This window comes from Poecilia latipinna, unplaced genomic scaffold, assembly GCF_001443285.1.
Source record: "Poecilia latipinna isolate Pla-1442-1.1 unplaced genomic scaffold, P_latipinna-1.0 Scaffold411, whole genome shotgun sequence".
Classification (NCBI taxonomy): Eukaryota; Metazoa; Chordata; class Actinopteri; order Cyprinodontiformes; family Poeciliidae; genus Poecilia; species Poecilia latipinna.
The window spans coordinates 256,418-273,149 of NW_015113027.1; the positions used below are offsets into that span (position 1 = coordinate 256,418).

The following is a 16,732-nucleotide window of genomic DNA, read 5'->3' on the forward strand; positions in this document are numbered from 1 at the left end:
CTTCCTTCCTTCCTTCCTTCCTTCCTTCCTTCCTTCCTTCTCTCTCTCTCCCCCTTAAATAAATAGCTGCTCTAAGTTCATAGTATGTTTATAAATTGTATTTACTCTTCTAAATGTTTGACAGGAAACATTGTTTGCTGTTTCTTTACCAGCTGCTTCCTTTTCTCGCTCACAGTGCCGCTGCCACCCAGGCTTCCGTCTCAAAGACGACAGGAAGACGTGCGTGGACATAGACGAATGCGTGACCTCTTACCCCTGCACCCAGCGCTGCATCAACACCCATGGCAGCTACCACTGTCTGTGTGTGGAGGGCTTCCAGCTCAGTCCAGAGAACCCAACGATATGCAAATCTGTTTCTGGTAAGAAAGCGACAGTTGAATGGCAGTCACGTGTTTCAGACAAATCCCCTCATGCGTGCTCTCAACCTTGCAGACGAGGAGCCGTTCCTCATCTTTGCCAACCGCTATTACCTGAGGAAGCTCAACTTGGACGGCTCCAACTACACCCTGCTCAAACAGGTGAGCCCCATGCGTCATTTCCATGATTACGCTGGAGACGTTTTTATCGTGTCATAAAACTAATCCGGCTTCTCTGCTGCTGTCAGGGATTAAACAACGCCGTGGCTCTGGACTTCGACTATCGGCAGCAGATGATTTATTGGACAGATGTCAACACGCAGGGCAGCATGATCCGACGGATGCACATCAACGGCAGCAACGTTCAGGTCGGTGTTGCAGCGTCCTGCCTTTGAACGATAAAAGGATAATTAAAGCTGCCGGCCTGCTTAACATCCTCATCCTCACGCCTGAGGATGAGGATGTAAGACATAATTAGACCCATCCATGTCACATAGAGACAGCTTCTTGTTCTTCTGTCAGGTTCTTCACCGCACGCTGCTCAACAATCCTGACGGTCTGGCGGTGGACTGGGTCGGAGGAAACCTGTACTGGTGTGATAAGGGACGGGACACTATCGAGGTGTCAAAGCTGAACGGAGCGTACCGGACGGTTCTGGTCAATAGCGGCCTGAGGGAGCCGCGCGCCATCGCCGTGGACGTTCGCTACGGGTGAGAGCGACCAGGAACCAGCCGAGTCCTGCATCTCCACTGTGATGTCGATGTTATTTAAAGTGGATACGTGGGCCTGCAGTGCAAAAGTTAGATGGTGAAACCTTTGTTTCGCCAGGCAAAATGTTAAAAACAATTTTCTCATTTCTAAACAGTGCTCCACCAAATATTGATTTCTGAACTCTTCCTGAGTTAAAACATTGGTTTTGTTGTTTCTAAATGAATATGAACTTGTTTTCTTTGCATTATTTGAGGTCTGAAAGCACTGCATCTTTTTTTGCTGTTTTGACCATTTCTCATTTTCTGCAAATGAATAATAAATTGTTGCTTGGAAGTTCAGAGACATGTTGTCAGTAGTTCATAGAATAAAAGAACAACGTTAATTTTACTCAAACATAAACCTATGAAAAGTAAAATTAGAGAAACTGATCATTTTAAATGGTCTCTTAATTTTTTCCAGAGCTGCACATATAAATGGTGGAAAACACTGAAATAAATAAACAGTTAGAGGAGATTCACCTTCCAGTAGGACAGTGAGCCTAAAAACCACAACAAAATGATTCAGATTAAAGAATGCATTATGTTAGAACTGGCAATTCAAAACTGAATTGTTCCATGAAACATTAAATATATTATTATCCTCACTACTTTTTTGTTCTCCTTTAAAATCCCAATAAAACACATTAAAGTGTTTTCGACAAAATGCGATACGTTTTAGTGGCATTGACACTTTAGCATGAACAATAACAGTAATATTACTCCCTGACAGGTACTTGTACTGGTCTGACTGGGGCGACAACCCTCACATTGGGAGGATCGGGATGGACGGCACCAACCGGAGTGTCATCATTAAGGATAAAATCACCTGGCCTAACGGCTTAGCCCTGGACTTCATCAACGACCGCATCTACTGGGCGGACGCTCGAGAGGACTACATCGCGTTCGCCAGCATGGATGGAACCAGCAGACACACCGGTAACGCACAGATAATGAAAAACACATTTAACTTAATTTTTTATTGTTTTTTTGACTCCGCTTCACTTGTCCTGTGTGTTTGCGTGTGTGTGTGTGTGTGTGTGCGCGTGTGTGTGTGCGCGTGTGTGTGCGTGTGCGCGTGTGTGTGTGTGCGCGCGCTCCTGCAGTTCTCTCTCAGGATATTCCTCATATCTTTGCCATGACTCTGTTTGAGGAGTACATCTACTGGACAGACTGGGAAACTAAATCTATCAACAGAGCTCATAAGACACAGGGGACCAACAAGACGATGCTGATCAGCACCCTGCACAGACCGATGGACATCCACGTGTTCCACCCGTACCGCCAGCCTGACGGTACGCGCCGCTGCCCGCTCTGACATCCCTGTCAGAGATTTCACACTCGCTGTTTACGTTCCCTTCTGTCCTCGCCAGTGGCCGGCCATCCGTGTCAGATAAACAACGGCGGCTGCAGTAACCTGTGTTTGCTCTCGCCTGGCGGGGGCTACAAGTGTGCGTGCCCCACCAACTTTTACCTGGCCGCAGACAGCAAACGCTGCCTGTCCAACTGCACGGCGAGCCAGGTGAGCTTGTGCAGAGGTGTCACTGAATGGCTTGTTTTCCCCTTTAATGAAAATATTAAAAAAATAATGTTTCTCATCTGCTCTTTTAGTTTGTCTGCAAAAATGACAAGTGCATCCCATTTTGGTGGAAGTGCGACACAGAGGACGACTGTGGGGATCGCTCAGATGAGCCCGCAGACTGCCGTAAGCGATTAGCCAGACTCTGGTCGATTTCTGCTGGCTTTCTTGTTGGCGTTTTAGGAATGCTGTGTTGTAACGACGTGCTGTGCCTGGCCTCCCCTACAGCTGAGTTTAAGTGCAAGCCGGGTCAGTTCCAGTGCGGCACCGGCATCTGCATCAACCCTGCCTACATCTGTGACGGAGACAACGACTGTCAGGACAGCTCTGACGAAGCCAACTGCGGTAGAAATGCTCACACATGCATCATAGCTTATTTACGCTTTTTCCCGTACACCACTCGTTCTTCATGGACTTCGCTTTCTCAGACATTCACGTGTGCCTGCCGAGTCAGTTCAAGTGCACCCACCCCAACCGCTGCATCCCAGGAATCTTCCGCTGCAACGGCCAGGACAACTGCGGCGACGGGGAGGACGAAAAGGACTGCCGTAAGTCGTCTCTGACGTTTGTTAGTTTCGGCGCTTCTTGACGGTGGTCAGGAGTTTTTACAGCTTTCACTGTTTCTGTTGCTGCTGCAGCATTATCCCACAACATGTCAGAGTCTTCCAAATAACGATTAGATGCAGATCTGTGATGCTGTGGGCCTGTTTCTCTAAACTATTCAAGGACCTTGTTAGGGGATATGAACTTAGTGAAATATCAGGACATTTTAAATTTAAATCTGGTGGCCTTTGACGGTAAAACGAAAAGGGGTCATCACTGGTTCTTTCAGCAACATGACAATCCAAACAAAGCAACAGAAGAAATCTATATTTTTCAGTCACTATTTCAGTTTCCAGAGTTAAATCTTCAAGGAAACCTGTGAAGGGAAGCAGAAAAGAAAACAGCGATGCCTAAACTTTTCAGCGTCTGACCTAAGAAGAGACTAACTAATAAATTTACTACCATGTCAATTAAATGGTTGTATTATAACAGCAGAACGCTGGATCAGCTTCAAGGATGTGGCATGAATACGCTATACCACCAATGTTTTTGAAGAATCGCTTGGCCTCACGTATTGATTCAGGTCACTCATTGGAGTCCTGACTCAAACTTTGGAAATGTTCGGTTCAAAAACATGGTGGAAAGAGAAGCCATCAAAGATTCTCTGAGTTCTCCAACCTTGTAAAAAACCTTGTTGTTGTTTTTTTAAACATACCACATAACAGTTTGTTCTAATGTAGCGTTGCTACAATAACTCAAACGTGTGCCTTCCTGTTGCAGCGGAGGTCACATGTGCTCCCAACCAGTTCCAGTGTGCCATGAGTAAGCGCTGCATCCCGAGGGTCTGGGTCTGCGACCGGGACAACGACTGCGTGGACGGATCCGACGAGCCCGCCAACTGCAGTAAGATGAGCCTTTGAAATAAAACCGTGGTAACATGCCTGCTTCTCGAAGCGCGTCTGTTGAAGTGCTCGCGTCCTCCTCCGCACCGCAGCTCAGATGACGTGCGGCGTGGACGAGTTCCGCTGCAAGGACTCGGGCCGCTGCATCCCGGCGCTCTGGAAGTGCGACGCCGAGGCGGACTGCAGCGACGCCTCCGACGAGCCCAAGGACGAGTGCGGTGAGGAACGGCTCTCTGACCCCATCTGGCCCCCCCACCCCCGGAGGCAGGAAGTGTGTTTGACGTCGCTCTGCGGAGCCTGACTCTTCCTGTTTGTCCGCAGACGAGAGAACGTGCGAACCTTACCAGTTCCGCTGCAAGAACAACCGCTGCGTGCCCGGCCGCTGGCAGTGCGACTACGACAACGACTGCGGGGACAACTCAGACGAGGAGAAGTGCGGTAGGCTCTGTTTATTACCCTGTGAAGAGGCACAGCTCACTGTGCGAACCAAAACCAGCTGGTTTGTAACTCCGCATGAGCTTTTGCTGTCGGAAGGGAAACGGAGGCAGTAAGAAATGTGTCGCTCCTCACTTTCTGTCTGCTGTAGCTCCTCAACTGATCTCTGGTCAGTTGGTCGGCTCTGTGCACATCTCACATCATCTCATGTCTGTTTTGCATTTCACACTGGCCTGTTGCTGTGAGCCAGAGGTAGGTGCTGTCGCTGTTTCAGATCAACCGCAACCTTCAAACTCCCGGTCTTGCTTTTTTTTTTTTTTTTTTTTCCTCCTTTTTTTTTGGTTTTTTTTGCAATCTTTCTTCTCCTTTCTTCGCCCACTGACACCATCCCTATAATGCAATTAAAATGCCTTATTTATTTTACGTAACGAGTCCTTGCTCCTGTTCTGTTCTGAACATCTCTAGTTATCCTCTCCTTAAGCCTTTTCCTGACTGACTCCCTCTGCTCTTTATGCTCTCCTAATTATCCTTTCATACTCTTCAAAGCCTCTTTTCTCTCCGCCCTCAGTGCCTCGAAAGTGTTCAGAGAGCGAGTTTGCCTGCACAAATGGCCGCTGCATTGCTGGCCGCTGGAAGTGCGACGGGGACCACGACTGCGCCGACGGGTCAGACGAGGTATCGTTCGATTTTTTATTTATTTATTTATTTTTCCTTCTTTCAACGTTGTAAAATCTGTCACAATAGAGGAGAACTAAAAACGGCAACACTCTGGTTGTGCTTCAGGACGGCTGTGAAGTGTGGTGTGACAGAGATGAGTTCCAGTGCCAAAGCGGCCACTGCATTCCCATCCGCTGGCGCTGCGATTCCGATGTCGACTGCGTAGAAGGCAGCGATGAGGAGAACTGCGACAGTCCTGGTGAGCGCGTCGCTGGTTTCCTCCTGAAGGAGACTAAGACGTGTCCACGCGTTCCCCCGATCCGTCACATAGCGACCACAAACCTTCTACTGGTTTATTCGGAATGCATCTTAACTCATCTCCTCTTAAAACTGTGCATAATTGTGTAGATAATGAGAGGGGGGAAAAAAAAATCTAATTTTTTCAAATGAGAATCTAAAAACGATGTTGCAAGTATTTAATTTTTTTTTACCCCCCCCTTCAGTTTGACACTCCCAAAAATATCCATTGCAACTAATTCCCTTGAGAAGTTACCTATTTTGTAAGTAAACTCAGATTTAAACTCAGTATAAATTCTGCTCTCCTGTAAAGGCCTCAGAGGTTTGTTGGAGAAGATTAGCGAACATTTTTGATGTGCTGCTTTTTGTGTGCCTTCAATTAAAATCCCATTAAAGTACGATAGAGTGTTGGTTTGTAACGCTAGTGGTCTGAATACTGTATGCATGTCCTGTCTCTCTCGCTGCGGCATCTCAGTGGACAAACACTGCTTCCACGATGAATTCCAGTGCAACAACACGCTGTGTAAGCCTCTTAACTGGGTGTGTGACGGCGAGGACGACTGCGGAGACAACTCTGATGAGAACCCAGCAGAGTGCGGTGAGATTTGCCGCGTTTCACCTTTCGGCCTCTTTGTCCTCCTCCTGTCTGCGGGGATTGGTTTATGTTTTTTTTTTTTTCCTTCTCCTGATCTTCCTCTCTGTCGGTCCACCAGTTAAATTCCTGTGCCCACCCACGAGGCAGTTCCGTTGCCACAACGACCGGGTGTGTGTGCCGGTGTCGAAGCGCTGCGACGGCGTGAACAACTGTGGGGACAACAGTGACGAGCTCAACTGCCGTGAGTTTATTCTGTTTGGTTTTTTTTTGTTTGTTTTTTTCTGCTGCATCAATAATAAAAAAAAACGTCAACTTTGGGTTTGATGCACTCGGAGAGCAAGAGTTTTGATTCGTGCCTAATTTAAATCGTTTTGCTTCCAGCAGAGCAGTCTGTCTTTAAGATGTGCCTTGATCAGTGTTTCCTTTCAATATCGGCCCATTTTCACCATCATTCAGGCATAAGAAGGCTAAACCATAACAGACAACTTTCTAGAAATCTAACACAAAGACACAATTTAACCTCATTAATTTAGCTGAATCTATGAAAAAGAAGACAGAATATGTGCTTTTAATACCAAGTAGATGATTTCCAAATACCTCTTGGCTGAAAGAAAAAGAAATAAAAATGGAATATACCGCTGATCTGCTGTAGATAGTATTTTAGGCCTTGTTCCTTCTATTATCCACATTTTGCACACACCTTACAGAGTATGCTCTCATGTTCAAGTGTAAGTACACAGTACCAAATGGGTCAATAAAGCAGCTGGGGAGCAACAAAAAAAAAAAAAAGCTAAAGAAAATCTGACAATCTGCTGATCAGGAACCACTTTCAAAGATTATCAGAGCAATTCGAACCTTGAAATAAAACCAAAATAAATAAGGGATCATTTAAGCCAGAAGCTTCATCAATTATTTTGATTTTGGTTTTTATTCCCGTGAGCTGGAGAAAACTTATCTGGGCCCATTATTTATTTATTTATTTTTCTAGCAACACATCCGCCGAAGCCAGTATGCCAGAAGAACCAGTTCCAGTGCTCCGACGGTCGCTGCATCAGCACCGATCTGCTCTGCAACCACTTCAACGACTGCGAGGATTACGGCTCCGACGAAATGAGCTGTGAAAAGAAAGGTGCGCTGCAGCCTCACTCGTCTGATGGCCGCTGTTAGACCTCGTCAGCGCTTGACTGTATGCGACCCGTTTGATCCGCAGCAGACACGACGCTGAACGAATGCCGCAGCAACGTGACCATGTGCGGAGACGGAGACGAAGCGCACTGTGTGGTCAACGGCACAGTCTCCTTCTGCTCCTGCAAACCCGGCTTCCAGTCCAGCGGGCAGAACAGGTGCCAGGGTAAGGCTGTCCGGGAATCGCTTCGGTGTTTCCCTCTCGACTCTTTGGGTTCTGGCTAACGCAGGCGTGAACGTCCTTCGGGTGTTTCACAGATAAGAACGAGTGCAAGCAGTTTGGAGTTTGTTCCCACATCTGCAACAACACCAAAGGCTCCCACAAGTGCAGCTGCCACAAGTATTTCAGCAAAATAAATAACACCTGCAAGGCTGATGGTAAGACATGACAAGTGCGTTTCAATAAATCAGAATGTCATAAAAATGTTGGCTCTGTTTTATCCCTGCTGATCGCCAGAGGGCGGTGCTGAGTGAGCTGTAGTCACATACGCAGCTTTAATTCTTCTTTTCTTTCTCAAGTAGGGAAAGTGACGTATCCAAGATTTCATTACAGTCTTACTCTCCTACTAACCCTTTAACAGGCTTTTCCTCGCAGCTCTCTAAAGCCCGTTTTCTATCTTTCGTCCCCGTCCAGCTCAGGGACATGTGCTTTATCTCGGGGACGACAATGAGATCCGCAGCCTGGACGCCTCTGTGCCAAACTGGCGCTACGAGCTGACCTTCCAGGGCGACGCCAACGTGCGCATCGACGCCATGGACCTGCACGTGAAGACCAATCGCCTTTACTGGACCAACTGGCACATAGGGCGCATTTCTTACTTCGACCTGCCGTCCTCATCCTCCTCTCAAAACAGCAACCGGAACAGACGCCAGACCGATTCCCGGGTCATCAACTTCGAGGTGCTGGCGGTTCCGTTCTCGCTCGCGGTCCTGCCAGAGAATCGGACGAGCTAATATGAAATGTGTGTATCCATGCTGGTTCTGCTTAGATTCCAGGGCTGAAGATGCCCCGAGGCATTGCTGTGGACTGGGTGGCGGGGAACCTGTACTGGACCGACTCCGGCAGAGACGTCATCGAGGTGGCGCAGATGACCGGCGGACGGCACCACAAGACCCTGATCTCTGGGATGATCGACGAGCCTCATGCTATTGTGGTTGACCCCCAGAGAGGGTCAGTGGCAGACATTTGAAACAGTGATCTGGAGGAAGATTACTGTGATAGATGAATGTTTTACATCTTCCTCTTTAGGAAAATGTACTGGGCCGACTGGGGCAACCATCCCAAGATAGAAACGGCGGCTATGGACGGAACCATGAGAGAGACGCTGGTTGAAGAAAACATCCAGTGGCCAACTGGTGAAACACTGACGCGCAGTTCTCCCCGATCGTCTGGTGAACATAACCAGGTCGCCGTTAAACCTTCCTGATGCTGTTTTCCCAGGTTTGGCGGTTGACTACTTCAACGAGCGTCTGTACTGGGCCGACGCCAAACTTTCCCTGATCTGCAGCGTGAGGCTGGACGGCAGCGACGTGGTGGTGGCTATAAACGCACAAAACAGTTGAGTGTCAGTCAGAGACGCTGCGTCAAGATCGTGAATGCTCTTCGTGGGTTGGTTTGTGGCTGAATGTGTTGATTAAAACCCACGAGGAAACTGATCAGATATTAATAAAAGCTGTCTGCATTCAGCATCTTTTCACACTGATCAATCCCTCCAGGATTTTGTTTCGCGGCTTTTTTTTTCTTTTGCAATGAAAATCAGTACTTTAGAGATATTTTCAAGGAATTTTGCAATATCTATGCTTTCATATGACGGTAACTCTCCACATCGATCACAGACTGTATATGTAACCTGGCACCAAGTAAGGCTGAGACAGCACTGTAGTAGAAACAAAAAATACTGCCACCTGCAGGGGGGTGTTGGCATCACTTAAACCCAGTGTTTTTGACAATTTTTACATAAAATTTGCATACTAAAAGTATGAAATGTGTTGATTTTGCATGAAATCACAAAAAACTGGAGGGACTGATTGTAATTTAGCAGCAAACGGATTAAAACCGGTTTGATTTGATTGATGAAATAATCTTGAAACATGCAACTTTTACCTTGAAGGGTCTATTCATGTGTCCCTCTGTAGTCTAGAGGGCCACATGAAAAGCTAAGGTGGGCCACATTTGGCCCTCGGGCCTTGAGTTTGACCCCTTGCACACGTTTTATTAGTCCAACACTCAGCTCCTGTCTCTGCTGCGTCTTTGTTTCTTCCTGCAGAGCTCCGACATCCGTTCAGCATCGACGTCTTTGAGGACCACATCTACGGCGTCACCTACATGAACAACTCTGTGTTCAGAGTGAACAAGTTCGGGAGAGGACCCGTGGAGAACCTGGCGAACGGCGTGAACCACGCCACGGACCTGGTGCTGCACCACAGATACAAGCAGCCCGATGGTGAGCGAAGGCAGGAAATGGAACAAACAGAACGACGAGCTTAAAGTCAGCAAAAACTCGTTTCTACTGAACACTAGAACCACCAACGTCTCGATTATGACTTTTCCTAAAATGGTTCTCGCGTTTAAAGAAAGAAAAGAAAAAAAAACAGTTGACCAGATTTGCTCATCTAATGCATGAAAAAGTCTTCTTCACAGTTTGGGACAAATAACTTGGTGTTGGTGGCAGTGTTGGCCTCCCAAAATAAAACGTGTTGGTTTGAAAAAGACAGCAGGACAACACACTGAATCATTTTACTGAAACTTGCAATGGGATGACACTCCACACACTTTTGGTTTTCAGCTACAAAAATATCAAGAGTACTTGATTTTATGAAAACAATAATCAAAACACCTTTGAGGTCACATTGGTGTCTTTCTGTCTCTGAGAGCCTTGGACATTTATTACTGTCTTCCAGTTGTCCTAATACAGCATTTCAAGTGTTTTTAGTGAACCGTTTAAATTGTTGTTTTTCAGTTTCTGCATCCATCACCATGCAGTGACTTTACATTAAATTAAATGCCATATTTTTCATAAATCAGATTTTATTCTAGTTTCTGAAACTGTTGGAAACACCAACAGACATCCTCTCTCAACCTCACGGTCACAATGACTCCCTCTAGTGGTTCTCAGAGGAATTGTAATCTCTGTGTCGACGACATTTCAACACTCCCTCCCTCCTTCTCCTCCTTCCAGTGAACAATCCCTGTGACAGGAAGAAGTGTGAGTGGCTCTGTCTGCTCAGCCCCAGCGGTCCGGTCTGCACGTGTCCCAACGGGCGCACCTTGGACAACGGCACCTGCGTGGAGCTGCCCACTCCCACGCTGTCTCCTCTCTGTACGTGGGCGGCGAGCGGAACATGAGGAGAAGACGCTGTGAGCGCTCCCGCATGACTCTTGAGCTTTTGTCGTCCGCAGCTCCCCCCAGCGGTCCCTGCAACATCCAGTGCATGAACGGCGGGAGCTGCATCCTGAACGCCCACAAGCAGCCAAAGTGTCGCTGCCAGCCGAACTACAGAGGCGACCGATGCGAGATTGACCAGTGCAAGGACTACTGCAGGAACGGAGGCACATGCACGCCCTCGTACGTCACAGGTAACGTGCGGGTTTAAGACGGGGCTTCTCGAGATCCTTGTTTGCTCGTCGTCTAACACGCCTGTCCTCCCACAGGCTCGCCTACCTGCAGGTGCCCAACAGGATTCACAGGACCCACCTGCAACCTGCACACATGCAAGAATTACTGCAAGAATGGAGGCAACTGCACCGTCAATGCCGGGAATCAGCCCACCTGTCGCTGCCCTGCTGACTTCCTGGGCAACCAGTGCCAATATAGTGAGTGTTCCCATCGTTTACTGTTGAGGCAGAAAGCAATACCTTCAGTTATTATTCCTTATCAAGATAATTAGCATGAAAACAGTACAAAATCTAATAAAAGCATCGTTGGATCTTATTTTTGGTGCCATTTGTGCCGTGCATTTCTTCAGCGCGTTCATTAAGTGTCACGTGTCCCTGTGTTTGAGCAGGAAGCTGTGAAGGCCACTGCCTGAACGGCGGTACCTGCCTGCAGAGTGAGAGCGGCGCCAAGTCGTGCCGCTGTCGGCCGCAGTACATCGGCGCCGCCTGCGAGATCGACAAGTGTCACTACTGTCGGGACGGCGAGTGCATCCCCAAGGATGGCTTCGTCACTACGGGGGATTTCACTTGTCGGTAAGACGCAGTCACACATCGCACCTTTCGTGTTCAGTGTCGCTCTCGGTGAAAAAAGAAAATAAACCTCCCTTCAATAAATGTTTCTTTTATTTTAGCAACATAATGGCACAGTAAAATAGCCATTAGATATGTGGGGTGAAGAGAATTGTAAAGTTGCTCAGCATTGTTTAGCTAAAGAGCATCACGATCAGGAATGTGATCATGATCATGGGAAACGCCTTCAGCAGAATAGTTACTTGCTCAGACGTGTCCGCATCTACATGCCACATGCCATCAGAAACATTGAACCTCTAAAATAATTTCATTGGGTCTTTCACCACGATAATGATAACCAGGTTCACCAGAACAACCAGAAGTTCAATTTTACATGATTTGATTAAAAAAATATATATTTACAAATACAGATTTTCTTTCTGCACCCAGTACATATATTTGTTTTAATCTGTGATTTTTTTTTGTAACACCAACAAAAGCGGCCGCAGTGCTCCTCGTATCGTGGGTAGCATTAACCTCTCCTCTGGTTCTTTTCTGTCGGCCGTAGCTGCCCGAATGGCAGAAACCAGCCCAGCTGTTACACGTGTGACCCCAATGAGTACTGTGCGAACGGCCAGTGCTCTATAAATCCCATCAGCCTCCTTCCAGAGTGCAGGTAAAAGGAGGACAGTGTGTTGGTTTGGTTGTCTTCCCTGTGCCGTCGCAGTGGGATAATGAAAACCTTTGCTCTTGTGCAGATGCTCTGCTGGCTGGTCAGGGCATCGCTGTGAGTCTGTGGCCAACACCGCAGAAAGCACCGGGTCAGGTGGACGTAAGTTGCTGCTTGAAATCAGCATGAAAGTTGAAATCATGATCAGATTGGCTGTGTGTGTGTGTTTTTTTTTTTTACATATCTGTGTGTGTGTTTGCAGGCACAGCCTCCATCGTGGTCACGGTGTTGATCCTGCTGCTGCTGGTTCTCCTCACCGCAGGGGCCTTGTTGTGGTACAGGAAAAGAATGAGAGGGTCCGTAACACCCTGACAACCCAACCTCTCTTTACTTTTGTACTCTCTTTCTCCCTTTCTGTCCTTTTTTGTTTAGATTTTTTTTTTTAGTTGATTTCACTTTTGCTCTCCTCTCTCTCTAATCTCTTTTGCTCCTCAGGTCTAGCCGGCCCGGAAAAACCGGCTCCAAGCGCTCGCGGTAATGGTTGCCAGGCGTTCCTCCGTACTTTGCATTTTTCCGTTCTGCACTCTGATTCTCTCTCCTCTCCCTAATCATACGTTTTGGTCGCTGCGCAGTGTTGGGTGCTGTGGTCGATGTTTGTGCCATTTTTTTTACTGGAGTTTCTGAGCCGACAGGATCAGCTTCCTCAGAGCAGATCTATTGAAAAAAGAAAACATGAAATAGATCTGCCTGTATCGTGGATCTAGAGCTTTGATGTTCTTGTCCATCGTTGTGCTGTATTGTACTGTGGTGTGGTTTGTATTGTGGCATTGTGTTTTCATAATAAGAGGTAGGAGATTCTGTGAAGACAGACTAACTTAAGATGAATTTGCGGTAAAATACAGAGCTTAATATCCAGGTCTGGGCCTTCGCTACATCAGTGCTGCTGATTTGTGTTTGTGCCTTTGTTGTGGTGGACATTTCCCTGCTTGCAGTGATCAGGCTCAAATGAAGTCACGTCAGGAAACCTAAAGTCTGACTGTGAATTTGATGTTTAGGGCGAAGGGCTTCCAGCACCAAAGGATGACCAACGGGGCCATGAACGTCGAGATCGGAAACCCCGCGTACAAGATCTACGAGGGCGAGCCGGACGATGACGCCGGGGAGCTCCTGGATGCAGATTTCACTCTGGACCCAGACAAGGTAGATTAAAACATTCGGTCCTAAATACGTTGTCTTTCCAAAGTGTTCATAGCCCTTGAATTTGCTTAAACGGTTACATTTCAGCCATAAATATAATTTTATTTTATGGGGATTTTGTGACACACCAACACAAAGAGTCACGTATGAAGTGTAAAAAAATGAAAGCATGTTAAGATTGTTTTTGCTGCTAAAAATCTCTAAAGTGTGGCATGAAGCTACTTTGAAGACTTTATAGAGTGTCCTTTCACTGGAGGTCTTGGGTATTTCTCCTCCAGTTTTGGACATTTACAGATGGACTTTTTTGTCCATTGCTTCCTCAAAAAAAAAAAAAAGGTCAAGCTCAGTCAGATGAGATGGAAAGAAAGTACGGAGCTCCCTGTGGAACATGGGGAAAAAATAATTGAGGTTTGGGGCTGAAACACAATGAAATGGGAAATATTTCAAAGTGTATGGATAATCCTGCAGGGCAGTAGATGGCGACTGTATTTGCTAACTGGGATTTTTTTTCCTCTCATTTCTTCTCAGCCCACCAACTTCACCAACCCTGTGTACGCCACCCTGTACATGGGCGCTCACAACAGCCGCAACTCCCTGGCCAGCACAGACGAGAAGAAGGAGCTGCTGTCGCGTGGAGACGAGGAGCCCCTGGTGGACCCCCTGGCATAGACTGTCCGTCACCTTCATCATAACTACTCCAAAACACACCATTCTTCTTGCCTTTTAAAGAAAAGAAAAAAACTAAACTACAAAAAAAAAAAAATCAATAAGAAGTGTGAGAGAAAATCGCTTAAGTGTGAACACTGTATAAAATGTACAAAATGAAGGACTACTTTTGTATGTGATTGCAGTATTATATTTTGTTCTTTAAAGATTCCTCTGGTCAAAAGTAAGACAACAAAATAGCATTTTCTATGAGAGATTTTTAATTTACACTCTGTCCCTCACCCTTTACCTAAATAGCCACTACCTCTGTGAGTAAGGAAAAAAACAAAACAAAACAGAAAAACCGTGAAATGGAAAGAGGAAAATCGGAAGAAAAGATGCTACCATTGGGGCAATTTTAATTTTTTTATTTTTGTATGAATTGTATAGATGAGAAAACATGATGTTCCATTTCAAACAGTGCCAACTGCTTGTTGTTTGTGTCGACTTTGAGCGAGGAAAGGGTGAGAATTGGACGTTTCTCTGAACCGTTACGTAACGTCGTCCTGCAGGACGGCGTCAGAAAGTTCGTGTATAGCACATGTAAAATGTCCGAACCAGACGTCAGCTACAGTATTTTCCTCATTCATTTTGTTTCTTTTTTTTTCTTCCCTTCAGAGAACAATGTTCATACAATGATTGTGTTGTCTTCCTTGCACAGAGCCGCACACACACTTTAAGGTACTGCAGGCTTTTTTACCGTAAGCTGTAAAGAAAGTGGAGCTTCTCTTTTGCGTGCGACTGCAGGACGATGATGTTGCATGCTGTCCGTCCAGGGAGATTACAGATGCTACAGATGGTTGATTTGCAGATGCGAAAAGTCTGATGTACAGTTAGGTGTCATATCTGCACTATTTAGCTCTATGTTACAAAGGTCTTCCTCTGGGTGAACAGGAAGGGTTGGAGCTTTTTGCTTGTCTTTTCATTTCCCCGTGTCTTTCTTTGTAAAGACCAGAAAACGCCCGTCTGGCTCTGTGAATAAACGTTGTCTGTTTGCCTTTCGCGAATCAAAGTCTGTACGTTCGCAGCTCTGTGGCGTCTGAAGTGCATTATGTTCATCCTGTCCTCAGCAGTTCTCTCTTGACTCTCTCCTCTGTGCCCTGCTGCTGCTAACGCTGCCGGTCTGGTCCTTACGCTCGGCCTCTGTCCCCGAAATGCTGCTTCTGTCAGAAACGCGTCAGCCATATCTTAACTCTCGGATGAGTTGACACAGGTCTCCAATGTGACGACGAGATGTGCTTTGCTTACCTGTCCAGTGTTATTTTTGCGCTGTTTTAGTGTCTGTATTTGTCTCGAAATCCAGAGAAGTACAATCATTTTACCTAAAGAACACTTTCGCAGAATCATACGTGCGTTTCCAAGACGTTTCTTTTGGATTAGTCATTTTTGTTACTTTTCAATCAGAAACGACTCATAGCTTTTATATCGTACGCCATGCATGGAAGCTCTGACGTTCTTTTGAAGAAGAGACCAATGTTTCATTTTTGCTGGAGTACTTTACAAACTAAATAACGAGATATTGTCATAAATAAAATTTTTAAAATTGTACAGACAACCGGCGAGTGTGAGTGTCTTTGTTTACATCCTGTTAAAAAAGTGAAGGAGGTCAATGGGGCAAATGGGTAAGATAATGATTGGCTGGTTATTTATTTCTGTTAGCATGTCAATGATGATTAAACACTTTCCAGGCTTTACATAGATGTTACAGGGGCTGTAGGATATGATTAAAAGCTTTCTTTTAAAATGCATGTTAGGCTCTAAACAGAAAAAGTTTTGCGCTTAGTTTTTGAAAGTAAATAAAGCTTATAATAGTTTTTATTTCCATGCAACCAAAAGCAATGTGATTTTTTTTTCCAAGAAAAACATGACAAATTTGTGAGAAGTTATTAGTGTTTATAAATGAGTTTTTTTTTTTTTTTTTTTGGATGCTGACTGTTTACATTTAGAAATGCTTTCCTGTTATCAAATTAATAACTAGTTGCACAAACATTGGTTCTGAGAACTGCTTTATGTGTCACATGGACTTGACCACCATCTGGTACCTGTAATGTGGACTGGATCAGTCCACATTTCCTGCACGTCTTAACTTTGCCACAGAAATGGCATGTTTCATATCACCCAACAAGTTTTCTATCAGATCAAGGTCCAGGAATTAGTCTGACCCCTCCAAACATGAAGCATGTTGGTCTGAAGCAAATATACTGCTAAAAAAAATAAAGAGAACATTTCACTTTAATTTTGTGTGTGGCTCCAAATCCAGGCCTCCATTGGTTAATAAATTTGATTTCCATTGATGATTTTTGTGTGATTTTGTTGTCAGCACATTCAACTTTGTACAGAACAAAGTATTCATTGAGAATATTTCATTCATTCAGATCTAGGATGTTATTTGAGTGCTCCCTTTATTTTTTTGAGCAGTGTATATTGAGTTTTAATTTAATGACTTCAGGCCAGTCATTTTCCTTTTTGTTTCAGACTTCGAATGCTTTTCTTGCTGCAAGGTCAGCTTCACATATATTATTGCACCACTGTTTTTGCCATTCTAGCTATTCTTCGATCTGCTGGAACTGGTTTTTGATTGGCTTCCATAGTAAAACATTTGTAATCACACAAAAATGCAACATAACCATCAATATTTGCACACCGTTTACAAGGTTCTCAGGTTGAACCATGTAAATTGCTTTAAATAAATAAAGCAAA

At 45.6% G+C, this 16,732-nt stretch overlaps 1 protein-coding gene across 8 annotated transcripts in view; it reads left to right on the forward strand.

Annotated features, from left to right (window-relative positions):
* Positions 1-15,359, forward strand: part of LOC106950604 (low-density lipoprotein receptor-related protein 1-like) — a 121,134-nt gene extending 105,775 nt beyond the window's left edge. For 2 of the 8 annotated variants that reach the window (XM_015037561.1, XM_015037564.1), the window contains 35 exons: positions 176-359; positions 433-518; positions 605-724; positions 879-1,066; positions 1,836-2,041; positions 2,209-2,397; positions 2,476-2,624; positions 2,714-2,807; positions 2,910-3,026; positions 3,110-3,229; positions 4,005-4,127; positions 4,219-4,344; positions 4,448-4,564; positions 5,130-5,236; positions 5,345-5,477; positions 5,991-6,113; positions 6,229-6,351; positions 7,099-7,239; positions 7,324-7,461; positions 7,554-7,673; positions 7,930-8,195; positions 8,285-8,466; positions 8,545-8,651; positions 8,737-8,853; positions 9,563-9,739; positions 10,475-10,615; positions 10,696-10,872; positions 10,948-11,109; positions 11,301-11,484; positions 12,029-12,136; positions 12,219-12,292; positions 12,393-12,486; positions 12,626-12,664; positions 13,186-13,330; positions 13,856-14,090. In XM_015037561.1, the coding sequence (XP_014893047.1) occupies positions 176-359; positions 433-518; positions 605-724; positions 879-1,066; positions 1,836-2,041; positions 2,209-2,397; positions 2,476-2,624; positions 2,714-2,807; positions 2,910-3,026; positions 3,110-3,229; positions 4,005-4,127; positions 4,219-4,344; positions 4,448-4,564; positions 5,130-5,236; positions 5,345-5,477; positions 5,991-6,113; positions 6,229-6,351; positions 7,099-7,239; positions 7,324-7,461; positions 7,554-7,673; positions 7,930-8,195; positions 8,285-8,466; positions 8,545-8,651; positions 8,737-8,853; positions 9,563-9,739; positions 10,475-10,615; positions 10,696-10,872; positions 10,948-11,109; positions 11,301-11,484; positions 12,029-12,136; positions 12,219-12,292; positions 12,393-12,486; positions 12,626-12,664; positions 13,186-13,330; positions 13,856-13,996 (4,818 nt within the window). In that variant the 3' untranslated portion in view covers positions 13,997-14,090. Of the gene's footprint in view, positions 1-175; positions 360-432; positions 519-604; positions 725-878; positions 1,067-1,835; positions 2,042-2,208; positions 2,398-2,475; positions 2,625-2,713; positions 2,808-2,909; positions 3,027-3,109; positions 3,230-4,004; positions 4,128-4,218; positions 4,345-4,447; positions 4,565-5,129; positions 5,237-5,344; positions 5,478-5,990; positions 6,114-6,228; positions 6,352-7,098; positions 7,240-7,320; positions 7,462-7,553; positions 7,674-7,929; positions 8,196-8,284; positions 8,467-8,544; positions 8,652-8,736; positions 8,854-9,562; positions 9,740-10,474; positions 10,616-10,695; positions 10,873-10,947; positions 11,110-11,300; positions 11,485-12,028; positions 12,137-12,218; positions 12,293-12,392; positions 12,487-12,625; positions 12,665-13,185; positions 13,331-13,855; positions 14,091-14,832 lie in introns of those variants that run through there. The other 6 variants (XM_015037560.1, XM_015037563.1, XM_015037562.1 and 3 more) reach the window with 4 other exon arrangements.
* Positions 15,360-16,732: the final 1,373 nt, after the last annotated feature.